The following is a 16,778-nucleotide window of genomic DNA, read 5'->3' on the forward strand; positions in this document are numbered from 1 at the left end:
CAATGAGTAATTTATTTTTTTCTTGGTTGTGTGTATGTGTATAGGCATTCATGTTTCATTTTCTTTTTTTTTTTTTTTTTTTTTTGTAGAGACAGAGTCTCACTTTATGGCCCTCGGTAGAGTGCTGTGGCCTCACACAGCTCACAGCAACCTCCAACTCCTGGGCTTAAGCGATTCTCTTGCCTCAGCCTCCCGAGTAGCTGGGACTACAGGCGCCCGCCACAACGCCCGTCTATTTTTTGGTTGCAGTTTGGCCGGGGCCGGGTTTGAACCCGCCACCCGGTATATGGGGCCGGCGCCTTACCGACTGAGCCACAGGCGCCGCCCCATGTTTCATTTTCTGAAAGCTGAAAGTGTTCCTTCCCACCTAGTAGTGAACTAAAAGCTATATATATCCCACTCCTGCTGAAAGTCATAATTTGACTCCCGCTTTTCTGTCTCCCCTTACTAGGAAAAATCACTTATGAATCAACACAGCTTCCACATGAAACTGACATAATTTCTCTATTAGCCAATTGTGTATGAGTTAATTGGTTTGGGTTTTTTTGTTTGTTTTGTTTTTGAGACAGAGTCTCAAGCTGTCGCTCTCAGTAGAGTGCTGTAGTATCACAGCTCACAGCAACCTCCGACGCTTGGGCTTAAACGATTCTCTTGCCTCAGCCTCCCAAGTAGCTAGGACTATGGGCGCCTGCCACAATGCCTGGCTATTTTTTTTCTTGTTGCAATCGTCACTGTTTTAGCTGGCCCAGGCTGGGTTTGAACCCACTAGCCTTGGTGTATGGGCTGGCACCCTACCCACTGAGCTACGAGCACCACCAGATCCTTCTAATAATGGTTGTCCACGTATGGTTAAATCCAACAGCTAACTTTCCTTTCTTCTTATTCATTGTAGTTGCGGCAGTCCCAGTCCTACTGCACAGACACAGAATGTCTTCAGGAATGTAAGTGCTAATGGAACAGGAAGATGGTTGGCAATGGGGGCAGATAAGAGGCCAGATGATTGTGAATATTTGTCAGAAATTATTTTTACAGTTTGTTCCTTTTTTTTTGCAGTTTTTGGCCAGGGCCAGGTTTGAGCCCGCCACTGCTGGCCTATGGGGCCGGCGCCCTACTCCTTGAGCCACAGGCGCCACCCTACAGTTTGCTCTTTAAGAAAGTGGTTTTCAACAATGTTTTTGGTACTTAAATATTTTGTATTTTAACTTCACAAATTGGGTTTTTTCCCTACCTTAAAAACAAATCCTGGGCAGTGCCTGTGGCTCAGTGGGTAGGGTGGCGGGTTTGAACCCAGCCTTGGACAAACTGCAACAAAAAACTAGCTGGGCGTTGTGGCAGGCACCTGTAGTCCCAGCTACTCGGGAGGCTGAGACAAGAGAATCACCTAAGCCCAGGAGTTGGAGGTTGCTGTGAGCTGTGACACCACGGCACTCTACTGAGGGCGATAAAGTGAAACTCTGTCTCTTAGAAAAAAAAAAGGCCTGTCCATTAAAGAAGATTATAAAGTCACAGATAAGAAACAAAAAAAAAAAAAGGAAAAACTTGCAGAATACTTAAAGATACACTGTTGACAAATTTGTATATATCCTTCCAGACCTTTTTTTCATGGCAAATAGGTATGTAACAGAGCACTTTGTGCTGGTGTAACTAGAAACCACTTATCCTTTCCTTAGCATCTGTTTGCATGTATTGACAGGCTTGGGAACTTCTGAGGGAGAGGAATCTGGGGAGGCCATTCTTTCCCATGTTTTGGTGCCTGTGGAGTTCATTCCTTTGGCTCTGATGTTAGCATGTCCATCAAAGAATGGACAGTGAGGAAGTGGTGAGCGTACAGTGAGAAAGCAGGAAGATGGATCCTACATGATAAATGTAGTTGACAGACTTGATGTCTTTATTTGACACATCTGTTTTCAAGATACTCAGAAATTACTTATGGCTACTTTGAAGGGAACCAAAAAAACTAATCCAGTCTTGTGCCATAAAACTGTAAGAAGGAAAGTATGACATTCACAGAATAGCGAAGCCTGGCCCCATTAGATTTTACATACTTACAGAGATGGGCTCACTTTGTGTTGTTTTTTACTACTGTATCATGAATATATCAGTATATATTTATCTTAAAATTTATTGATTTAACAGTAATCCATTGTGGCAATATACCAGTGTTTATTTATTTATTTATTTTTTTGGAGACAGTCTCAAGCTGTCACCCTGAATAGAGAGTCGTGGCATCACAGCTCACAGCCACCTCAAACTCCTGGGCATAAGCAATTCTCTTGCCTCAGCCTCCCAAGTAACTGGGACTACAGGTGCCTACCACAATGCCCGGCTATTTTGTTGTTGTTGTTGTTACAGTTGTCATTGTTGTTTTAGCTGGCTCAGGCCGGGTTCGGACCTGCCAGCCTTGCCACTAGCCTCAGTGTATGTGGTCAGCGCCCTGCCTACTGAGCTATGGGTGCTGCCCTATACTAGTGTTTAAATGATTTCCTTTTGTTCGAATCTTAGGTTGCTGATGTATTTTTTGCTATTATAAACAATATTTACACATTCTTTGTATGTACTTGTTAAGGAGGAAAAATAATTTTTCCTTAATAACCCTTTAGAGTTTTTAGTTAGGACCTCTATAACAAAAGACATATTAACAATAGAAAAATATGGCTCAACACCTGTGGCTCAAGCAGCTAAGGCGTCAGCCACATACACCTTAGCTGATAGGTTCAAATCCTGCCAGGCCTGCCAAACAGCAATGACGGCTGCAACCAAAAAAAAAAAAAAAAAATAGCTGGGCGTTGTGGTGGGTGCCTGTAGTCCCAGCTACTTGGGAGGCGGAGGCAGGAGAACCGCTTGAGCCCAGGAGTTGGAAGTTGCCGTGAGCTGTGACGCCATGGCACTCTACCCAGGGCGACAGCTTGAGGCTCTGTCTCAAAAAAAGAAAAACAATAGAAAAATAAGTTTTTAAACATAATATAGCACACATCAAGTGGGAGAAACCTCAATGAAAAGTAATTAAAAGCAGTGGCTTAGAACTCTGGCTTATATGGCATCTTCAACAAAGGAATACATTTGTGGGAAAATGGCAGGACTAAGGAAAGAGGTTTTAAGTTTCTAAGGATGGAAAACCGTGGGAAGGCAAATGTATGGGAGGAAACCAATGGAATACAGTTTGTTTACAGATTCCTCCTATGTTGTCTCTGGACTGATAATGAGGCTACGGAGTTGTCTCCAGTAAAGGAGAATGTATTTCCTCCTTTCGAAGAAAAGAGGGAGATAAAGAGAGATTTTCTTCTGTTCACTACTTTTAGTTGCCTTCAGCTCAACAATAATTTTTATGTCAAAGAGGCACATTTTAGCGTGACATGCTCTGGTTTCCTTCACACATGTTAAGGCTTTTTATGTATTGCCAAATTGCATTTTTTTGTTTTTATTTTTATTTTTTTTGAGACAGACTATGTCGCCCTAGGTAGAGTGCTGTGGCGTCACAACAATGTCAAACTCTTGGGCTTACGTGATTTTCTTGCCTCAGTCTCCCAAGTAACTGGGACTACAGGCACCCACCACAACGCCCGGCTATTTTTTTTGCAGTTGTCATTGTTTAGCTGGCCCAGGCTGGGTTGAAACCCGCCAGCCTCGGTGTATGGGGCTGGCACCCTAAACACTGTGCTACAGGCACCTAGTCAACACTTCAGATTTCTTTATGTTGCTTCTCCAGTAGCCCTCACTAATCCTCAGTGTGCTATTCAAATATGTAGTGTTTTCCCTAGCAGGTAAAGCTAAAACCTGCTTTTCTAGTTGCAAATAATTTTATTGAACGTCCTATGGGAAAGTAAATGTTTATTAGATGGGTGGTATTTATGACTCTTGAGTCAGCCCCACCTGTAAGGCAAATACACTCTTATTCCTGTGAATGAAGTGTACTTCTTAACTCTAAATAGAAAAGTAAGACTTTAGAGCTTGAATATTCATTCACTTAACCAGTTTGACAAGTTGGTTTTTTACCTCTCATTCTTTAGTATTTGGGGAAAATCCTTCCTGAAAGTCATGCTTTTAAATGCTTTAAACAGTAGTTTTCTCTGGGTGATAGAATTACTTTTCTTATATTCTAAATATTTTCCAGTGACCTTAAACTTTTTTCTTAAAATAATAAACTGTTTTATAGCTCTATATTTAGATACATGTATTGTTATATTACTATTCAAATAGAAAATTTTGTTTTTGTTTTTTGAGACAGAGCCTCAAGCTGAGTCCCGTGGCGTCCAGCTCACAGCAACCTCCAACTCCTGGGCTTAAGCGATTCTCTTGCCTCAGCCTCCCAAGTAGCTGGGACCACAGGCACCCACCACAACACCAGGCTATTTTTTGGTTGTAGTTGTCATTGTTGTTTGGCAGGCCCGGGCTGGATTCGAATCCACCAGCTCTGGTGTATGTGGCTGGCGCCTTAGCTGCTTGAGCTACAGGTGCTGAGCCTGTTTTTGTTTTTTTGAGACAGAGTCTCCCTGTGTTGCCTAGGCTAGAGCACCATGGGATCAGCCTAACTCACAGCAACCTTAACTTCCTGGGTTCATTGGATCCTCATACCTCAGTCTTCCAGGTAGCTAGGACTGCAGGCACCTGCCACAACGCACAGCTAATTTTTCTATTTTAGTAGAGACAGACTCTTGTTCTTGCTCAGTTTGGTCTTGAAAGGTCTGAGTCAAGTGATCCACCCACCTTAGCCTTCAGAATTCTGGGATTACAGGTGTAAGCCACAAGGCCCAGTCTATCCTTGATATTTTTAATACTTAGCAGTTTTTAGCAGTTTTTAACTTTCTGCTTTTTTTCTGATAAAATTTACAATCTGAGAAATTATCTATTCTCAACTTTTAATAACTTAGTCTTGTCAACACTTCCCAAATCTATATCAATCCCTTATTTTTCCTTCTTTACCAGTTCCAGCTTGCTTCCCCCCCCCCCCAATTGAAACAGAGTGTCACTCTGTTGCCCTGGCTAGAATGCTGTGGTGGCATCATAGCTCACAACAACCTCAAACTCTTGGGTTCAAGAGATCCTCTGGTGTCAGCCTCCCAAGTAGCTGAGATTACAGGGCACCCTCCATGACAGCCAGCTCATTTTTTTGCCTTATATTTTAGTAGAGACAGTGTCTCACTCTTGCTCAGGCTGGTCTCAGACTCCACCTCCCTCAGCGTCCCTGAGAACTAGGATTATAATCATGAGCCACCACATCCTGCCATCCAGTCTTGCTTTCTGTCTTCTTTCCAGGGCCTGAGCTCTCTGATCTCTCACCTCTTAACCTTGGAATGCTCTATCAGCCCTTGGACTTCTTCCCTTTCTGCTTTCACTCCATTGGTGATCTCATCCGGTCTTACAGCTCATTATGTGTGTACTGATGACTGTCTGCTGGGTATTTCACAGGCATCTCAGACTGACATTTTTAGAATTCCTGCTCCCCTTGCGGTCTTTCTTTTAACAGTTCATGGCAACTCTGAGAGTCATCCTTGACTTCTCTATTTTTCTTTTTTTTTTTTTTTTTTTGTAGAAACAGAGTCTCACCTTACCGCCTTCAGTAGAGTGCCATGATGTACACAGGACTCACAGCAACCTCTAGCTCTTGGGCTTCCGCGATTCTCCTGCCTCAGCCTCCCGAGCAGCTGGGATTACATGCGCCCGCCACAACGCCCGGCTATTTTTTGGTTGCAGTTCAGCCGGGGCCGGGTTTGAACCCGCCACCCTCGGTATATGGGGCTGGCGCCTCACTCAGTGAGCCACAGGCACCACCCGACTTCTCTATTTTGCATACTCTGCAGCCATCCATTAGCAAGCACTTCCTTCAAGTTGTATCCAAGATTCTACCACTTCTCACTGTACCCCCACTGCTTCCTCCCTGTTCTACGTCATCTTCTGATATAGATTATTGCAGAAGGTTTTTACATCTCTCCTCATTTCTTCTTTTTCAAAACAGGATAGAGTGGTCCTGTCAAAAGAGGATGGGCATGATGGTTCATGCCTGTAATCTGAGCAGAATATGAGGCAGGAGGATTGTTTGAGACTAGCCTGGGCAACATAGAGAGACCCCATCTCTACAAAATTAAAAACTCAGCTAGGAATGGTGACACATTTTTGTGGTTAGTTCCACCTACTTGATAGGCTGAGGTGGGAGAATTGTTTGAGCCCAGGAGTTCAAGACTACAATGAGTTATGGTTGCACTGCTGTACTCCAGCCGAGGTCACAAAGACCCTGTCTCTAAAAAAAAAAAAAAAAAAAATCATTGTCTTTTATCCATTCTGTTTTATTTGCTGCAACAGAATACTTGAGACTGGGTAATTTATAATAGAGAGAAATGTATTTGACTCTTGGTTCTGGAGGCTGGGAACTCAAGATTGCACAGCCACATCTGCTGAGGGCCTCCGTGCTGCATCATGACATAGTGAAAGGCATTGTATGTTAAGAGAGAGCAAGAGAGGGTTGGACTTCCTGCTATAGCAAACCCCCTCCTACAATGTTAATGACATTAACCCATTTATGAAAGCAGAGAACTCATGATGTAATTTTATTTTATTTTTTTTTAGACAGAGTCTCACTATGTTGCCCTCAGTACAGTGCTGTGGTGTCACAGCTCACAGTAACCTCAAACTCTTGGGCTTAATCATTTCTCTTGCCTCAGCCTCCTGAGTAGCTGGGACTACAGGCGCCCACTACAACACCCAGCTATTTTTGGGTTATAGCTGTTATTGTTTAGCAGGCCTGGCCCAGGCTTGAACCCCCAGCCTCTGTGTATGTGGCCAGCACCTTAGTCACTGAGGTACGGGTGCTGAGCCTCATGACCTAATTTCCTCTTAAAGGTCCATATCTCAACAATGTAGCATTGGAGAAGAAGCTTCCAACGTTTCAGGGACACATTTAAACTATAGGATTTCCTATACCCCTTTCCTCTTGGTTTTTTCCTGTTAACACTTACCTCTGTTCACCACATATTTTACTTAATTATCTTATTGATTTATTTTACTTTAATCAACCCCCACTGTAAGACCCTTAAAGGCAAAGGTATGTGGAGGTAGGTGGATGTTCCCTTTAATTATCTTCTCTATCCCTAGCACTAAGGCAGTAATTTCCCTGTCTTCCTATTTCTGTTAGTAGTTTCCAGTTCTTCAAGTCCAAACCTTTCCATCATCTTTTAGTGTCTCCTTCCTTCATCACCTATGTTTTTTTTTGTTTCCCCCACCTCATGCCCTCCCTCCTTCTGCCATACGTCCTCCCCCCTCCCACTTCCCTCTACCCCCAAACTACACTATAATAGTGTTCAGTTGTTCTTAGGAACATGTGATTGTTTATATATTGATTTCATGTTAGTATGGAGTACACTGGATATTTATCTTTCCATTCATCTCCTGTATCTTATTGTCACCACATTTTGTTATGTTTTCTCATTGTAGAAACTAGCCATCTGAAAAACATTTCTGTGCCTTTCACAATGAAGAATTACCTTTAAAGACATAGTTCATTTTGTCCTGTCTGAGTTTCACATTAATGTTATTGCAGCATTGTTTGTAATGCAGAGAAAATTGGCTTCACAGCCTGTAGCTAAAGCTCTTTATTTTATTTTATTATTATTATTTTTTATTACGATTTTTTTCTGGGAGACAGGGTCTGGCTGTGTTCAGCCCAGGCTGGATTTGAACTCCTAGGATCAAGTAATCCTCCTGCCTTAGCTTCTCAAGTAGCTGTGATTATAGGCATGTGCCATCATGCCTACCTGTAATTAGAGCTCAATTTCTGTAAGTTTAGAAATTCTACTAATATTTCCCCTCTTTTAAAAAGGTAAGTATTAAAACAAATAGATCATTACTAATTGAGAGTATCTTATTTGGTAAATAGCACATAAACTTCAACCATACAGATCTTTGTGATAGTGTAAATATGTTCTACACAGTTAGGGTTTCATAGAATCTTAAAGTTGGAAGAGACTTTGGTGATACTTTCTTTTTTTTTCTCTTCTAACAGAACCTTTAAAAGGATGTTCTTCATTTAGCCTGTCTTTTCCTAAAAAGCACTAAACTGGCTCGGTGCCCATAGCACAGTGGTTACGGTGCCAGCCACATACACTGAGGCTGGCGGGTTTGAACCCGGCCCCAGCCAGCTAAACAATAATGACAACTGTAACAAAAAATAGCCGGGTGTTGTGGCGGGCGCCTGTAGTCCCAGCTACTTCGGAGGCTGAGGCAAGAGAATCGCTTAAGCCCAAGAGTTTGAGCTTGGGCTTGGTGTGAGCTGTGATGCCACAACACTCTACCAAGGGCAACATAGTGAGACTGTGTCTCAAAAAAAAAAAAAAGCGCTAAACTGTGGTACCCTCACAGAATACAGTTTGAAAGTATAGTTTGAGGACAGCACCTGTGGCTCAGTGGGTAGGGCACTGGTCCCATATACCAAGGGAGGGTGGCGAGTTTGAACCTGGCCCTGACCAGCTGAAACAGCAACAACAAAAAAACTGGGCCTGTTGGCGGGTGCCTGTAGTCCCAGCTACTGGGGAGGCTGAGGCAGGAGAATCACTTAAGCCCAAGAGTTGGAGGTTGCTGTGAGCTGTGACACCACGGCACTCTGCCAAGGGCGACAAAGTGAGACTTATTTTGTCTCAAAAAAAAAACAAAACAGGTTGAAAATTCCTTGTTGGAAATGCTTAGGACCAGAGTGTTTCAGATTTCAGAATTTTTCAGATTTACTTACCAGTCATTCCAGTGAGCATTTCCTTTGAGTGTCACATTGGTGCTCAAAGGTTCAGATTTTGGAGCAATTTTGATTTTGATTTGATTTGATTTTTTTTTTTTTTTACAATTTTTTTTTTTTTTTTTTTTTAATTTGGCCGGGGCTGGGTTTGAACCCACCACCTCCGGCATATGGGACCGGCGCCCTACCCGCTGAGCCACAGGCACCGCCCTTGATTTGATTTTTTGAGAAAGAGGCTCACTCTTGCTCCAGGCTAGGGTGTAGTGGCAACATCAACCTAGTTCACAGCAACCTCAGACTCTTGGGTTCAAGTGATCCTCCTGCCTCAGCCTCCTAAGTAATTGGGACTATAGGTGCCTACCACAATGCCTGGCTAATATTTTCTATTTTTAGTAAAGATGGGATCTCACTCTTGCTCAGGCTGGTCTCAAACTCCTGAGCTCAATCGATTCTCCCATCTCAGTCTCCCAGAGTGCTAGGATTATAGCTATAAACCACTGTAACGGCCTGGATTTTGAATTTTTGGATTAAGGATACTCATCCTGTCATAGAATAGCAGATTTACATTACAAAACTCTGGAGGTCACCCTTGACCTCAACCACATTCCTCAAATTATTTTGATTTTACATTTTTTTTTTTTTTTTTGTAGAGACAGAGTCTCACTGTACCGCCCTCGGTAGAGTGCAGTGGCGTCACACAGCTCACAGCAACCTCTAACTCTTGGGCTTACGCGATTCTCTTGCCTCAGCCTCCCGAGCAGCTGGGACTACAGGCGCCCGCCACAACGCCCGGCTATTTTTTTGTTGCAGTTTGGCCGGGGCTGGGTTTGAACCCGCCACCCTCGGCATATGGGGCCGGCACCCTACTCACTGAGCCACAGGCGCCGCCCTTGATTTTACATTTTTATTTTTATTTTATTTTTTTGAGACAGAGTCTCACTATGTCACCCTCAGTAGAGTGCTGTGGCATCATAGCTTACAGCAACCTCAACTTCTTGGGCTTGAGCAATCCTCTTCCTCAGCCTCCTGAGCATCTGGGACTATAGGCATACCACCTATGCTCAGCTAGTTTTTCTATATTTAGTAGAGATGGGGTTCTCACTGTGGCTCAGGGTGTGTGTGTCAAACTTCTGAGCTCAAGCATTCCACCCTCCTCCTCCTTCCAGAGTGCTAAGATGACAGGTGTGAGCCACTGTACCCGGCCTGATTTTATATTTTTAATATGGATTGTATCATTCCCTTCTTCTCTTGTCTCTGCTAGTAATGCTTTATGTCTACATCTTTGTTATTTTAGCTATGCCCATAGCCTGGCTCCTAGCTCCCAAATTCACTTTTCTATAATGGCACTATAATTAGCTTTTAAAAATTGAGGCCAGCATTTCCCACATTATAATAAATTAGTGTCACTTCTTCCTCACGACCTGTATAAGCAGTTCTAACTTGATATTTAAGACCTTTCACAGTCTAGCCTCATCGCTACCACTTCTCACATCTACCCTGTGTGCTCGTAACATTCCCAGTACACACCGTGCTTCTATACCTTTGCTCGTATTTTTTCTTTTTTTTTTTTTTTTTTGTGGTTTTTGGCCGGGGGTGGGTTTGAACCCGCCACCTCCAGCATATGGGACCGGCGCCCTACTCCTTGAGCCACAGGTGCCTCCCTTTTGCTCGTATTTTTTCATCACCTCCCCAACCTATTACCACCAATCTGTTTTGACTAATGAATGCCTAATCATCCTTCAAGCCCCCCTCAGATTGTGTTACAGTAATTTGTGATTACTGCCTTTCAGACATTACCCTGGTTTTGGTTTGTTTGTTTTTGTCTAGACAGAGTCCACCCTGTGCTCTGAGCAGAGTGCAGTGGCGTCATAGCTCACTGCAACCTGAGATTCCCGAAGCTACTGGGATTACAGGCACTTGTGTTGGTGCCCAGCTGGGTTTTCCTTTTTATTTTATTTTATTTATTTATTTTTATTTATTTATTTATTTTTTTGGCCAGGTCTAGGTTTGAACCCACCACCTCCGGCATATGGGACCGGCGCCGTACTACTTGAGCCACAGGCGCCGCCCTCCTTTTTATTTTTTTTAATGAATCAGAGTCTCTCTCTTGCTCAGACAAGTCTCGAACTCCTGAGCTCAAGCAATCCTCCCACAGTGCTGGGATTATAGGCGTAAGCCACCACGCCTGACCAGACGTTGAACTTGTTCAAGGCAAGAACTCACTTGAATTTATCTTTATACCCTTTCTGCCTGTCGTGGTATGAGATGACTTGACTGAATATGGAATTAATTATAGCATGTGGTAGCAGTTCTGTTAGCAGATATTAATTGTCACATGATTCTTTATATTGAGTTAAATTCCACCTTATTGTGATGACGACCCACAGTTTTGCTCTCTGGAGCAGTATAGGAAAAGTTCACTTTTTTGAAAGACTGCATTTCATTTAAAGTGTCATATGGAAACTAGCTCCATGGTAAACTTCATTTTAGAGTAAATCAGCTTGAAAACTGGTAGCCGTACAGAGGATAAATATAATTACTACGTGAGCCCAAAAGTTACAGCGTTAAAGCACTGTCCATTTTCATAGCTGTTCTGTTTCTACTTTTCCCACTGGAAACATAAATAAGTTTATAGAAATAAATCTTTGGGGTCCACCAGCTCTTAGAGCCCCTTTTTCTACACATTGGTCTTCCTCTTGTCCAGCTAAGTTAAAAGCTTCATTATAAATATTCCATTTGGCATTTCCATTTATAGTATCTCTGACCATCGACTCTACTCATGTTTGCGTGTAACCAAAGACTTAATAATGCTTAAGCAAAGCAGGGCATGCTGTGTTTTGGTGTACAGAGTCCTACATTTTTATGATTTGATATCTTTTCAGAGTGTAGACTGAAGAGTGTTTAACTTCTCAAGATAAATAATAATAATATAGGGAGTACCTAGTGAGAGGATAGAATTTACATCTGTCACATGATTGTGCTAAAAAGTTACCACATTACAAACCATAGTGGCCAGGTCATTTAAAGCTCTTTTTCCCCCTTCATACTGACTTTAAAGTAGCTGCTCCTTATGTTTGTATTTATTAGCTGTATGTGGTATTGAGTAGGCCAGTCTAACTCTGATTTTCTGCGGTTTTGAGACTTCGTGAAGAAGTGAGTCTTATCATAAGGGAATAATCACAGAAAGCCTACAGTGACCCCTTTATTCCCTGTTTCTAAATATTTCAGAGAGTCTAAGTCAGTTCATATACCCAATGTCTTCAACACCAGGATTCTTTAGGCTACATTTTTTTGTTTAATTCCAATTAACTTCTTTTTTACTATGGTTCAAAAATCAAGAAGTTAATCTCAGTAAATAATGAAAAGCTGTCTTTCTACTCATATTCTCCCATCAATCCAGGTTCTTTCTCCAGGTATTACTAGCCTTCTGTGTACCTTGCCAGAGTTTCTTTGTGCATGTATAAGTAAATACAAGTATAAATGGTTTGCTCCCCCTTTGCTTACTTCTTCACCTGTTTTTTTTTCTATCAACATCTTTCATAGACACCAATTTTTTTTACAGCTTTATAGTATTCCATTGTATATATGTACCACAATTTATTAATCAGGCACTCTCAGCAGACATTTAGGTTTGTTTCCAATATTTTGTTAATGATATTAAATACTGGCTTGGTGCCCGTAGCACAGTGGTTCTGGCACCAGTCACATACACATACACCAGTTTGAAGTTGGCAGGTTCAAACTCGACCTGGTCCAGCTAATCAACAATGACAACTGCAACAAAAAACAGCCAGGCATTGTGGCGGGTGCCTGAAGTCCCAGTTACTTCACTGGAGCCCAGAAGTTTGCGGTTGCTGTGAGCTGTGACGCCATTGCACTCTACTGAGGGTGACATAGTGAGACTCTGTTTAAAAAAAAAAAAAAAAAGTAATATTAAATACCGTACTATATAAAGGAATACCTGGGGCGGCGCCTGTGGCTCAGTGAGTAGGGCACGGCCCCATATGCCGAGGGTGGTGGGTTCAAACCCAGGCCCGGCCAAACTGCAACAAAAAAATAGCCAGGCATTGTGGTGGGTGCCTGTGGTCCCAGCTGCTCGGGAGGCCAAGGCAAGAGAATCGCGTAAGCCCAGAAGTTGGAGGTTGCTGTGAGCCGTGTGACCTTATGGTACTGTACCTGAGGGCGGTACAGTCAGACTCTGTCTTTACAAAAAAATAAGTAAATAAATAAAGGAATACCTGAAGCTAGGTAATTTATAAAGAAAAATACTTATTTGCTCCCAGTTCTGCAGACTGTACAAGCATGGCACAAGCTTCTGCTTCTTGTGAGGGCGTCAGAAAGCTTCTAGTCAAGGTGGAAGGTGAAGGAGGAGCAGGCATGTCACATGGTAACAGAAGAGGTGAGAGAAAGGAGGAGTGGTGCCAGGCTCTTTTAAACACCCAGGTCATAAGGGAACTAATAAAATGAGAACTCACTCATTATGAGGGGAAGGCACCAAGCCATTCATGAGGGATCTGTCCCTGTGGACCCAAACACCTCCCACCAGGTGCCACCTCCAACACTGGGGATCAGATTTCAACATGATAGCTGGAGGGGCCAAACATCCAAACAATATCATATACTGTGTCCATTCTATAGCCAATCTTAATTTTGTGGGACCACCATCAGCAGAAGAACATTGACTGTGGTCAAGAGTTTCTACTTTAATTGGTTCAGTTGTTATCCTTTATTCTGAGATGGGCCTTGAGTTTTTTTGTTTGTTTGTTTGTTTGTTTTATTAAATCATAGCTGTGTTCAGTAATGCAATCGTGGGGTACAATGTGCTGGTTTTATATGTTTTTTAAATGATCTTATCAAACCTTGGAAGTCAGGAAAACTTGTGTCTCTTTAGCCTTTTAAGTAGAGAAATTCTATTCTTCAGAAAAAAAAATTTTTTTTTTTTTTTTTTTTTTTTTGAGACGAAGTCTGTCTTTGTCATTTATTCCTGGTGGAGTGCCCTGGCATCATAGTTCACAGCAACCTCTAACTGTTGGGCTGAAGCGATTCTCTTGCCTTAGCCTCCCGAGTAGCTGGGACTAAAGGCGCCAGCCACAATGCCCAGCTCTCTTTAGAGATGGGTGTCTCACTGTAACTCAGGCTGGTCTCAAACCTGTGCGCTTAGGTGATCCGCCCACCTTGGCCTCCCAAATTGCTGGGATTACAGGAGTGAACCACCACTCCCGGCCTTCCTTCAGAAATCTTAACATCATTTTTCTTTCTTCTTTTGTCACTAGTCCACTTAGTTGCCAAGTGTTAGGCTTCCTTCCATCCTATTATGAGTTGTGTTTGTGCCTTTTCTATTCCCACTTCACCATCTCACCCAGCCTCCTTATTCACACCTAATACTGGTGATGGATAATGTTTTATTGAATACCTGCTGTGTACTCAGCACTATGATAACTGCTTTTCATGTGTTGACCATTTTGATACTCATAACTGCTCTATGAGATGATGGTAATGTTTTCCTTTCACAAGTGAAAAAAAAAATGAGACCTAGAAAATTTTTTTTTTTCCCAGACAGAGTCTCACTCTGTTGCCCAGGCTGGAGTGCAATGGTGTGATCATCATTGTCTGTAGCCTCTAACTCCTGTGCTCATGTGATCCTCCTGCTTCGGCCTTCCAAGTAGCTGGGACTACAGACGCCTGTCACCATGCCCAGCTGAGACACAGAGATGATATAGCTAAGAAGTAATAGAACTAAACAGCTATGAGAGTCTCAGTTCTTTAAAAGTTTGTGACATAATTGAGAGAGAGAAGAAACTGTTCCCTCACACTAGAAATGCTACGTTATTCCAGAGAAGGTGGAGGGAATAGAGATTTTTATAGGCCAGAGAGGCATGTAGTGTGTAGATGAGTAAATGGAGAATATACTAGATGAGGAAATAATGAGTCTGTAAGAGCATGCTACATGGGGAAATAATGAGGAACCCAGAGGGAATAAATTTGCATAGTTGGCAAATGTTGTCAGCTGAACTAGCAATGAACTATTTCATCAGATTGACTTGGAAAGCTTTATTTTATTTTTATTTTTTGAGACAGAGTCTCACTATATCACCCTCAGTAGAGCGCCATGGCATCATAGCTCACAGCAACCTCAAACTCTTGGGCTTAAGCAATTCTCTTCCCTCAGCCTCCCGAGTAGCTGGGACTACAGGTGCCCACCACAATGCCTGGCTATTTTTTGTTGCAGTTGTCATTGTTGTTTAGCTGGCCTCTTGTTAGCTTTAACCTGCCAGCCTTTGTGTATGTGGCTGGTGCTATAACCACTGTGCTACAGGTGCCGAGCCTCACTTGGAAAGCTTTTAAAAAATATTGTTGGTTTTTGATCCCACCTCTAAGCCCCTCCCTGAATCAGATGGTCTGAGGTGAGGCCTTAGCATTCGTGCCATTGATATTCTTACAGGCTGTTCTGATGCACAGCCAGGCTAGGGATTGGTATGGGGGTAGCTGGAACAGGGGATACATTTCATGAGAAGTGGTAAGAGGTAAAAATTGGATGAGGAAGGCCAAATCGTATCGTGAGACGCCAGGCTAAAGAGTTCAGGGAGGAAGCAGAGGGCAGTGGAGAGGGAGTCACTAGGTTGATCAGTAGAGATGTGTTAAAAGCAGTGTTTTAAGCCCAGTCTTCTGGTAGCAAAATACAATAAAGAAATGCTGCAATAGGAATCAAGATAGGAGATAATGATAGAGAATTAAGAGTCATATTATCACTATGAGAGTCTTTTTTTTTTTTTTTTGTAGAGACAGGGTCTCACTTCATGGCCCTCGGTAGAGTGCCGTGGCCTCACACAGCTCACAGTAACCTCCAACTCCTGGGCTTAAGCGATTCTCTTGCCTCAGCCTCCCGAGTAGCTGGGACTACAGGCGCCCGCCACAACGCCCGGCTATTTTTTGGTTGCAGTTTGGCCGGGGCCGGGTTTGAACTCATCACCCTCGGTATATGGGGCCGGCGCCCTACCGACTGAGCCACAGGCGCCGCCCAACTATGAGAGTCTTAAAATGGAGTGGGCATTTTTTTGCAGAGATGCTTTGTTTGGAGATATGAATTAGTAAGGTAGAAATCTTAAGTTTTAACTCTCTGAAGCTTCAGAATCTTTTTTTTTTTTTTTTAATTGAGATATAGTCTCACTCTGTTGGCCAGGCTATAGTGCTGTGGTGTCAGCCTAGCTTACTGCAGCCTCACTTTGTTGCCCTTGGTAGAGTGCCCTGGCATCACAGCTCACAGCAACCTTCAACTCTTGGGCTTAAGCCTCCCAATAGCTGGGACAACAGGTGCCCGCCACAACGCCTGGTTATTTTGTTGTTGAATTTGTATTTTCTGCCCACAGTACTAACAATTTTCAGGAATGTATCTTACTATGATACTGTCAGAGATTATGACACAGCAAAGAGTTTGAAAGGCTCTGCAATGAGACTACCTGGATATAAACCTCAGTTTTGCCATTTACCAGCCATATGACATTGGGAAATCCCCCTCCTCCCAGTTTTCTCATCTATGAAATGAGGACATGATAGTATCTACCATACAGTAAGATTATTAAAAGGATCAAGAAAGGCAATGTCTGGTTCAAAGTAACCACTCGAGGCCAGGCTCAGTGGCTCACACCTGTAATCCTAGCACTCTGGGAGGCTGAGGGAGATGGATCGCCTGAGATCACAGGTTCGAGACCAGCCTGAGCCAGAGCAAGACCCTGTCTCTAAAAGTAGCCGGGTGTTGTGGTGGGCACCTGTAGTCCTAGCTACTTGGGAAGCTGAGGCAAGAGAATCCCTTAAGCCCAAGAGTGAGGTTGCTGTGAGCTATGATACCGTGGCACTCTACTAAGGGCGACAAAGTGAGACTTTCTCAAAAAAAAACTATTGATGTGACCCGGGCATGGGGCTCACGCCTGTAAACCAGCCTGAGCAAGAGTGAGACCCCCATCTCTAAAAACAACAGAGCATTGTGGCAGGCCGCTGTAGTCATTCAGGAGGCTGAGACAAGAGAATTGCTTGAGCCCAAGAGTTTGAGGATGCTGTGAGCTAT

General features: G+C 43.0%; 1 protein-coding gene across 1 annotated transcript in view; it reads left to right on the forward strand.

Annotated features, from left to right (window-relative positions):
• SMIM14 (small integral membrane protein 14) overlaps nt 1-16,778 on the forward strand; it is an 83,875-nt gene that overhangs the window by 55,980 nt on the left and 11,117 nt on the right. Inside the window, exon 3 of the mRNA XM_053578172.1 lies at nt 893-941. Within this exon, the coding sequence (XP_053434147.1) occupies nt 893-941 (49 nt within the window). The remainder of the gene's footprint in view (nt 1-892; nt 942-16,778) is intronic.

Source organism: Nycticebus coucang, chromosome 23 (assembly GCF_027406575.1).
Source record: "Nycticebus coucang isolate mNycCou1 chromosome 23, mNycCou1.pri, whole genome shotgun sequence".
Classification (NCBI taxonomy): Eukaryota; Metazoa; Chordata; class Mammalia; order Primates; family Lorisidae; genus Nycticebus; species Nycticebus coucang.